Source organism: Eleginops maclovinus, chromosome 22 (assembly GCF_036324505.1).
Source record: "Eleginops maclovinus isolate JMC-PN-2008 ecotype Puerto Natales chromosome 22, JC_Emac_rtc_rv5, whole genome shotgun sequence".
Lineage (NCBI taxonomy): Eukaryota > Metazoa > Chordata > Actinopteri > Perciformes > Eleginopidae > Eleginops > Eleginops maclovinus.
The window spans coordinates 23,519,575-23,529,564 of record NC_086370.1 but is presented as its reverse complement, the minus strand read 5'-3'; the positions used below and the strand labels follow the sequence as shown (position 1 = coordinate 23,529,564).

The window sequence follows — 9,990 nt, the reverse complement described above, 5'->3', positions numbered from 1 at the left end:
TGCTATTGCTTTAAGACATGTGTTGCATGTCGCAGAATCTGCATCCTTAGATGTGAAATGAAGCCAAACCTTGGAGCGTTTTACTTTCGGCCTCTTTATTGATCCTCTCACTCAGTTCTGATCAACAAGTGTGCTGAGTAGCGGCACTGACGTCAGGTTCAACAACCTCAAGTTGACGCCGGAACACCAGGAGGCAGTATAAAAAAGTCTGGCACCGAAATTCTTATTCTTTATTAGGATCCCCATTAGCACGAGCATAAGCGTTGGCTATTCTTCCTGGGGTCCTCACACACACACACACACACACACACACACACACACACACACACACACACACACACACACACACACACACACACACACACACACACACACACACACACACACACACACACACACAACAAACATTAAACAAAACTAAAAGCCAAATAGAACAACTCATTTCATCATATGAACAATGGTATACGAAGTGAAACAAAAATGGTCTTCACACATTTTAGCAAATGTTCGTTCTTATTCGGTCTCGTTACTACCGTTTATGTCGGAACCGGTGCCCTATCGGCACATCCACCTGGATTCACCGTGTTCTTACTTATAGACACGTGCATTTTTCTGCAGCTGCACTCCCTCTATCGTAAATTGGTTATCACTTTAATTTAACATGTATTGCACGTCTGTCCGTCCTGGGGAGGGACAGTCCTCTGTTGCTCTCTCCATGGTTTCTTCAGTTTCCCCGTTAACTGTTGGGGGAGGGTTTCTTTGGGAGTGTCTCCTTGTCCGATGTGAGGGTCCAAGGACAGAGGGAGTGGTATTCTGTACAAACTGTGAATCCACTGAGACAGATGTAAAATGTGTGATATTGGGCTTTATGAACCAACTGTGATTGATGTTATAATAAAGTAAAAGCCCTCACACTCATCAGGCTGGAACTAACTAACATCAGCTGTGATCCTGTACACACTGAACTATCTGGGCAGCAGGGAGGAAGCTTCTGGAACAGGAAGAGACTCTTCCTCCTGCAGAGGACACAGAGACACTGAGGAACCAGGACTGAGCCCAAACCCAAACCCAGCATAGAGAGGTTCAGTGAATTTGGTTCTGAAGGTGTGGAGGTGGATCAGTGAGTCAGAGGAGACTCTGAAGAAGGACAGAGAGCCAGCAGGACAATCCAGATACACTGCTACTCTACCAGAGGAGGAGGAGGAGGAGGAGGGGGAGGAGGAGGAGGAGGAGGAGGAGGAGGAAGAGATGAGTGTTTTACTGATATTGTGCCTCACAGAGTAACCACCATCAGAGCATTTCAGACTCCAGGACTGATCACTATGTCCAAACACACAGTTCTCCATGTCTCCTCTCCTCCTGGTTCCTCTGTAAGTCACTGATATATAAACCTTTCCTCTCCACTCGACCTCCCAGTAACAGCGACCAGTCAGAGCTTCTCTACACATCAGCTGTTTCCAGTAGTGAAACCTCTCTGGATGATCAGGATATGGCTGCTCCTCTCTCACACGTGTCCCCTTCCTGTTGTTGTCAGACAGTCTGAGTTTTCTGTGTGCTGTGTTTGAGTCGAGTGTGAGTCCACAGGAATCTGCAGAGAGGAACAGCAGCAGGTATTAATCTATCAGCTGTTCAGTTATTGACTCTTTGGTGATGAAGGTACATCTGAAGATGGTGGCTGCTTTGTTTCATGAATCAAATTAAACCACACTCACACTTCCTCAGACCGGGTCTCAACCATCGGACTCCACCAGGCTCCATCCTGAAAGAAGGGGGGGGGGTCAGAGCAGCATGGGAACATGGACATTACATCACTCTCAAACACAGAGCTGCTGCCTGTGTCCTCAGTACCCTTCAGTTTGATTGTGTCAGCATACATATACGTTTATAATACCAGAGGGTCTCCAGTCTCCAGAGGGGATCCTCCAGTCCAGCAGACAGCAGCTTCTCTCCTGAGTCTCCTGGATGATTGTAGCTCAGGTCCAGCTCTCTCAGGTGGGAGGGGTTGGATCTCAGAGCTGAAGCCAGAGAAACACAGCCTTCCTCTGAGACCTGACAGCCTGACAGCCTGAACACACAGACAACACAGGTCACATGATCTGAGGCCACTGAGAGGACTGCAGGGTTAGTGAAGTACTGAGACTGTCCGCTGGTGTGAGGCAGTGTTGTAGTGAAGTCACCAATTCCCGAGTCCAAGTCACTCTTGAGTCCCCATTCTTCGAACCGGAATCCAAGTCTGAGTCACCATGTATTACTCTGAGTGGATATGTTTGTTTAAATGTAGCTGTTGGTTTGGTTCTTATCAATCAATATTTGTCATTGTCTAAATTGGTTTTATCCTCTTATGTTCTGCCTCACTTTTATTCTGTCTATAACTGCTGTGAAGCACAGGGCTGAAAGGTGTTACCAATATAAGGCTTATTATGAATATTAGTATTATTATTATTAAGGTTGGGTCAAGTTCCAAGATTGCCTTCAAACAGCTGCTTCACAAATAAAATAACTGACCCACTGTCAGCATTTCTGTTTACTTCAGAAACTGAAACGACATCCACGTTAACATTCCACTGACTTAACTAAACCATCACTGTACTGAATGACTGGGTCTCTGCACAGCTTTAGACTGAGAATAGCGGGGACGCGCGGTACAGGAACCCACCTCACAGCTGCACACGCCTGGGGCTGAGTACATCTGTACTTGAGATAAAACTTGCTAGAGTCCGAGTCCATCATTGCGCGAGTCTACAGATAAGTCCAGTTAATGCCACCCAGAGCGAGCTTATCTTTAGATCATTTGTTTCGTAGGTTCTTGGGGACAAGGTTACTAAATGGGGGGAAGCCTGCAAGCTAGTTCAGGCAGTCAACTCGAGCACCAATGACACAGTCGCACATAACGCCCCTCGTCACACTTGCAACCAACCAAACATAGTCTCCTAATCTGGCGCTCTATTTAAGCTGTTGGATCCGCCTCCCTGCCGATGCTCGCCTGCCCCACCACCACCCCAACTTCCTCCCCAGCTTCCTCCTGTAGGCTCGGGGATAGTTATCTAATCGTCACTCAATGTTCTATGTTAGTATGTGGAGTGATGAGGCCCGCGCCTAGACGCCAAACTCAAACTATATACTGTTTCTAATAAACATGTTAATGAAACACGTGTCGGACTGAACTTCAGTTTTGTCTGTATTTAACAAAAAAATTCAAATGTAAGGTCCTTCAAGTTTTTAAGTCCTTGAGGCAAATTGTACTTAGAGGATTGGTTTCATCAGGCTTGATGGGTACATATAATTGAGTATCATCTGCATTACAATGAAAAAGCACTCCAAGTCTGATGTGAAGTAACTCTCTGACTTCTGTCTGATAATTCAAGATCCAACAAGTGTGACAAATAAAGTCCTTAAAATATGTTCAACTAAATATATGTAACTGAAAGGTTCTCCAATGATGTAAGTCTTTATTTATTTGGCCATCGAACAGTTGAACAGACTGATGAATCCTGACCTGAGAGTCTCCAGAGTACAGAGTGGACTCTGCAGTCCAGCAGACAGCAGCTTCACTCCTGAATCCTGCAGGTCGTTGTTCCTCAGGTCCAGCTCTCTCAGACTAGAGGACTGGGAGCTGAGGACTGAGGACAGAGCTGCACAGCTTCTCTCTGACAGGTTACAGTCACTCAGTCTGAAGAAGAGAACACAAGCAATAAATTGGACAACCTCGTAGATCATTTGATACTTGATGTATGAGTCTGACTCTTCCTGTACTCACAGAGCCTTCCTGGAGGCTTTGACCACTGGCAGCAGCCTCAGGAGAGCCTCCTCTGAAGCAGAGTATTTCTTCAGGTCAAACACGTCCAGATCTTCTCCTGATGACAGTAAGATGAAGACCAGAGCTGACCACTCAGCAGGAGACAGATCATCTGTGGAGAAACGTCCTGAACTCAGGGACTGTTGGATCTGATCAACCAGAGAACGATCCTTCAGTTCATTCAGACAGTGGAACAGGTTGATGCTCCTCTCTGCAGACAGATCCTCATCCATCTTCTTCTTGATGTACTGGACTGTTTCCTGATTGGTCTCTGAGCTACTTCCTGTTTCTGTCAGCAGGCCTCGTAGGAGTTCCTGATTGGTCTGCAGTGAGAGACCCAGGAGGAAGCGGAGGAACAAGTCCAGGTGTCCGTTTGGACTCTGTAAGGCCTGGTCCACAGCACTCTGGTAGAGATGTGTTAGTTTGGGTTTGTCTCTGAAGAATTTAAGCAGCCTGGAGGTTGTTGGTTCTTCTGACAGCAGGTTGACTCCAGACTTGATGAAGGTCAGATGGACATGAAGAGCAGCCAGAAACTCCTGAAGGCTCAGATGGACGAAGCAGAACACCTGGTCCTGGTACAGTCCTCTCTCCTCCCTAAAGACCTGTGTGAACACTCCTGAGTACACTGAGGCTGCTCTGATACCGATGCCACACTCTGTCAGGTCGGACTCATAGAAGATCAGGTGGCCTTTCTGCAGCTGCTCAAAAGACAGTTTTCCCAGAGACTCCATCATCTCCCTGCTCTCTGGACTCCAGTGTGGATCTGTCTCAGCTCCTCCATCATACTTGATGTTCTTCACTTTAGACTGAACCACCAGGAAGTGGATGTACATCTCAGTCAGGGTCTTGGGCAGCTCTCCTCCCTCTCTGGTCTTCAGCACCTCCTCCAGAACTGTAGCAGAGATCCAGCAGAAGACTGGGATGTGGCACATGATGTGGAGGCTTCGTGAGGTCTTGATGTGGGAGATGATGGTGCCGGCCTGCTCCTGATCTCTGAACCTCTTCCTGAAGTACTCCTCCTTCTGGGGGTCAGTGAACCCTCGGACCTCTGTCACCAAGTCCACACACTCAGGAGGGATCTGATTGGCTGCCGCAGGTCGTGTGGTTATCCAGAGGCGAGCAGAGGGAAGCAGCCTCCCCCTGATGAGGTTTGTCAGCAGCACATCCACTGAGGTGGACTCTGTGACATCAGTCAGGACCTCAGTGTTGTGGAAGTCCAGAGGAAGTCGACACTCATCCAGACCGTCAAAGATGAACACAACCGGGAACTGATCAAAGCTGCAGATTCCTGCGTCTCTGGTTTCAGGGAAGAAGTGATGAACAAGTCCCACCAAGCTGTACTGGTTCTCTCCCAGCACATTCAGCTCTCTGAAGGTGAATGGGAATGTGAACTGGATGTCCTGGTGGGCTTTGCCTTCAGCCCAGTCCAGAGTGAACTTCTGAGTTAGGACTGTTTTCCCAATGCCAGCCACTCCCTTTGTCAGCACTGCTCTGATTGGTGCATCTCTTCCAGGTGAGGCTTTAAAGAGCTCTTCTTGTCTGATGGGGGTTTCTGGTCTGTCTGGTTTCCTGGATGCTGTTTCAATCTGTCTGACCTCATGTTCCTCATTGACCTCTGCAGCCCCCCCCTCTGTGATGTAGAGCTCTGTGTAGATCTGGTTCAGAAGGGTTGGGTTTCCTGCTTTAGCAATGCCCTCAAACACACACTGGAACTTCTCCTTCAGGGAGGACTTGAGTTTACGCTGACAGACTCCAGAAGCACTTCCTGAATGAACACACAACAAAGCAGATCAATCAGTCAAAGGACTCCTTAAAGAATGAGGATCTGAATACATGTTGTTCCATCTCTTGAGACTTTAGTGAACATTTATCCAGCTTGTTGAATCTTTATAGAAACCCTCTTACTGCTCTGCAGACGCTCAGCCAGCTCCTCCTGCTTCATGCTCCTCAGGAGGTGCAGTGTGATCCTCAGAAATGCCTCTCTGCTGCTCCTCCTCTGCTCTTCATCCTCACCGTCCAACACCTCCTCATCCTCCCTTTGACTCTCTAAGTATTCTGGGTAATCTGATCTCAGAGTCTTCTGGATCTTCTTCAGCTCGCTCTTCACAAAAGTGATGATGTTGTCCTCCAGCAGCTGGAACAGAAGATATGAACAACACAATCACACTGAGAGAGCTGAACATCAGATCCATGTTGGACAGACTGACAATAATCTGGTCTAAAGAGTTCATCATGGAGTTGACTGTGAACAGAACAGATGTAAAGTATCTGTAGTTCATGTACACACCATAAAGATGGAGTCCATCTCCGTCTGATGCTGCTGGGCAGACTGCCCTCTGGGAACCTCTGAGCTCTGCTGGTCCTCTCTGTGAGGAGTCATGAAGAAATAACTCACATTATGTTGCACCATAGACTTTACACACAAAGACACACACAGAGCAGTTAGTGAGAGATGTTCTGTCAGAATAAATCATCATGAAAACCAGATGCTAACAACACTGATGGACCACCAATTCTGGATCTGACTGAGGATCAGAACAGCAAGCTCTCCAGTTTCTATCAACAGTTTGAAATACTTACACCGGGTCAGAAGAACGGCTTCCATCTTTGAAGTCAATCAGACGACCAAAAGACTGATCACTCTTCAGGGACACACAGCTGGGTTCAGGAGTCTCCTCTCTCTGCTGGGATCTGATGGAAACACAGTGACTTCATTTCCTTCATTTAAACTCCATGCAATATATCATAAAACCGTGTAAGGCCTCCATATGTATTACTGTGCTTTAACTTGGTTTTTTACATTTGGTTGTCAGACAGACGCGCTTTTAGTTAATAATGTAGACCATGGTTTAGTCCTCAGCACTAAACTATGTAAATGATCTTAATAAATGATCAAAACATCTTTTCCTGAATAGAGTAACTACATTTAACCAGAGCACACTAAGCATCAGGCTACATGAATACAAATAAACTGCCTTTTCAACAGTAGACTAAAGCCCGGTCTAAGCCACAAACAGTCCATGCAAACAAACACACATAACAGTGTTAGGGTCGAGCAAACAAAGGGGGCGGCTTTTTTAATTTAGCGCAACCTCGAAACACAAGTGTTTGATGTGACTCTCATCATCCGGCAATAGCAGAGGATGGAGTTAAGGTCCACTAAAATAAGCTCCTGAGCGCTAACGTAGTGCTCGTCAGCTTTGAGTACATACTGGGAACGCAGTGCTCCCTGGGTAATGCAGTGTTTCCCCTTTAATGGGAAAAGGATCATTGAACATGAGCGGCTGCAACAGTGAGTACCAGCCACTTTGAGCACTGGCCCCTAGACCTTTGCCACTAGTTCAGATTCTTCTGCAAATAGTCCCCCAGGTCTATACAACTAGTCCATTTGCCTCCTCAAGTAGTCCCTAGACCTCCGCAGATATTCTCTAGGTGTCTGCACCTGGCTCCTATCTCTGCAACTAGTGTGTTGACAGTGATGTGGGTAACGCGTTACTCTGATCCGACCACCTTTTCAGTAACGAGTAATCTAACGCGTTACTGTTTCTGTCAGCCTCCTCAGTAAAGATGTATGTTTGCTTTCTTCCTGCGTCTCGGGGAGGGACGTCTATGCGAGAATTAAGTCACGTTTTCAGCACGAGGACAACTCACGTGTAATTCCAGAGACACAAACGTAAACAGTGGAGGGGAGAGAGAGGCGGGTGTTGTAGCTGGAGACACAGTCCCTCCTTTGAGTCTGAGTCAGCTACAGATGGCAGTATTAAGGCTCTCTGTGCTGGAGACAAAGTGCTGTCTGGCTTCAAACACTACGTCAAATCTGAAGAAGCATTTGGAGTCGCAGCACGGCACCGTCAGACCACAGAGCAGGTCCCCCCAGGTGGAGCGAAGCAGAGCACTGCGACTGAAGCAGGAGCCCCCCACCACCCAAACAACCAAAGCTGGACCTCGGTGAAAAACCAGTGAGTGGGGGGGAGGTGAAGAAGTTGGTCGGGCAGTATGATGGACTCATTTATATGTTGGGGCGGTGGGGGGTGTTGCCGGCAGCTGCTGAAAGTAACTAATAAAGTAACTTGTAATCTAACTTAGTTACTTTAAAACCAAGTAATCAGTAAAGTAACTAAATTACTTTTTAAAGGAGTCATCAGTAATCAGATTACCTTTTCAAGGTAACTGTGGAAACACCGTCTGTTGACCACTGCCAGTAGTCTCTACACTTCTGCAACTGGTCCCTAGAACTCTGGATCTCCTCCCTATAGGTCTCTGTGGCTCATTGCAATAGTCCCTAGATCTCTGTGACCAGTCCCAAAGACATCTTTACCAGTCCTCAGATCTCTCCCTATAGGTTAGTTCTTTACAGAGACTGGTTTTTTTGCATCATAATGATGATAATACACTGCTCATGAGTTATTCATCAACAGATTATAGATGATCCTTCTCTCTCTGAGAGCCCTTTGACCCACAGAGGCCTCAATAAATATGGAATATGATCCTTCATCAGATAAGAGAAGTATCAAAGTCCAAACTGCAGTCCAGAATCAGGGTTCAATCTGAATGTGTTTTATAGATGTACAGGTTTATTGTGAGTCAGTGTTCAGGAGAAAGAGCAGAGACAGGGAACAGTTAGTGAGAGTGGACATGTTGAAGGGTGAAGCAGTCTCAAACATCCTGTGAAGTGTTGAGTGTGATACCTTTTCATGTTGCTGATCACCTGCAGCCACCTGATGGAGACACACACACGGCTTCATTAGTACTTTAAGGTCCTTTATATTTGTTAGTGGTCAGGAAATCAAAGCTGTTTGTACCCTTTAAAGACAGTGAGCTGTAGCTTCAGATATGAGCTGTCAGATAAACGTTGTGCTGTCAGTCTAAAGACAGGAGGTGAACACATGAAGCAACAAAGAGCAGCTGTTTGAAACATCACAGACTGGAATCAAAGTCCCACTTACTCAGTTTCTGCTCATGAAGTCCATCAGCTGTGAGGACCAGGTCTGTGTAGAAGAAGAGCTTCCTGCTGATCTGACCCTGTGCTCCATCAGGAGTAAATCCTCTGCTTCTTCATCAGTCCTCTGTGTCAGTGTGATGAAGCAGTGTGAAGCTGCAGCCCTCACTTCAAACTGTATATGACTTTATATTGTAGATGTGAAAGATTAACCCACAGCCGCTCCCTGCTGCACTCTGACCCAGAACAGATGGAGCTCCTCCTCACTGACAGCATCACCGTCTCTGTCGCCAACGTGTCCAACACTTCATGCATTTACTCAACTCCGAGTACTTCCATGTTGTGCTGCGTGATACTTGTACTCATCTCAGAGGTACATGTTGTACTTTCTACTGCACTTATCTGACAGCTGCGGTTACTGTACCAATGAGAGTCTCTGCACAGCTGTTCCTGATCTCTGATCAGTGAGGGCAGAATTTAGAGGACAAAGGGATGCTTTTGAAGAAGCGGTCGAACATTTTTAAAAGTCGACATTTAGAAAAAAATCCAGAAATTGAAAAAAATAAGAATTTTTAGGAAATTTTCTGAAATTCAAAAAAGTCGACATTTGGAGAAAAAAACCTGAAGTTTGAAAAGAAAATTGGAAGTAAAAAAGTGAGTTTTTGAAAGAAGATGATGAGGGCCACATGAAGAAGGAGTTAGAACCAATGAGAAGATAGTGGCACATTTTCAGAAGTCGGACTTTATAAAATGATCAGCTGTTCCTGATCTGTGATCAGTGAGAGCAGGGAATATAACGATGGTACCAAACTATCTGCACTAAGAAAGGTGAGTAACAGGTACAGACAGATCACCAGAGGGCAGTGATGAGGGCGGTCTCTGGTGTCTCCATGAACTTATTTATTCAAGCTGAGTCCAGGAACAGAACTCTACACAGCAGAGGGTGCAGAGAGTCCAGCACCCTGGATCCCTCTGTTAGAGCAGCAGGATCCCTCTGTTAGAGCAGCAGGATCCCTCTGTTAGAGCAGCAGGATCCCTCTGTTAGAGCAGGATCCCTCTGTTAGAGCAGCAGGATCCCTCTGTTAGAGCAGCAGGATCCCTCTGTTAGAGCAGCAGGACCCTCTGTTAGAGCAGCAGGATCCCTCTGTTAGAGCAGCAGGATCCCTCTGTTAGAGCAGCAGGGTCCCTCTGTTAGAGCAGCAGGATCCCTCTGTTAGAGCAGCAGGATCCCTCTGTTAGAGCAACAGGATCCCTT

General features: G+C 46.6%; 1 protein-coding gene across 2 annotated transcripts; it reads right to left on the bottom strand.

Moving 5' to 3' along the window:
• Nucleotides 1-219: 219 nt before the first annotated feature.
• On the bottom strand, nucleotides 220-8,933 carry LOC134858679 (NLR family CARD domain-containing protein 3-like). 2 transcript variants are annotated; one of them, XM_063874691.1, is made up of 10 exons: nucleotides 8,743-8,932; nucleotides 8,485-8,514; nucleotides 6,377-6,487; nucleotides 6,084-6,162; nucleotides 5,702-5,930; nucleotides 3,758-5,561; nucleotides 3,497-3,670; nucleotides 1,892-2,065; nucleotides 1,713-1,759; nucleotides 220-1,588 (listed from the first exon to the last, which is right to left on the bottom strand). In XM_063874691.1, exons 2-10 carry the CDS (start codon nucleotides 8,490-8,492, stop codon nucleotides 966-968), a joined length of 3,249 nt encoding a protein of 1,082 aa, XP_063730761.1. In that variant the 5' UTR covers nucleotides 8,493-8,514; nucleotides 8,743-8,932; the 3' UTR covers nucleotides 220-965. The 2 variants fall into 2 exon arrangements, with proteins under 2 accessions (XP_063730761.1, XP_063730762.1); XM_063874692.1 differs by lacking the exon at nucleotides 1,892-2,065 and having other exon boundaries at nucleotides 8,743-8,933.
• Nucleotides 8,934-9,990: the final 1,057 nt, after the last annotated feature.

Coding starts and splice junctions, on each gene's coding strand:
- LOC134858679 (XM_063874691.1), bottom strand. Junction 5,562..5,701: donor GGCTGAGCGTCTGCAGAGCA/GTAAGAGGGTTT, acceptor GTGTTCATTCAG/GAAGTGCTTCTGGAGTCTGT. Junction 1,760..1,891: donor TGGAGACTGGAGACCCTCTG/GTATTATAAACG, acceptor CCCTTCTTTCAG/GATGGAGCCTGGTGGAGTCC.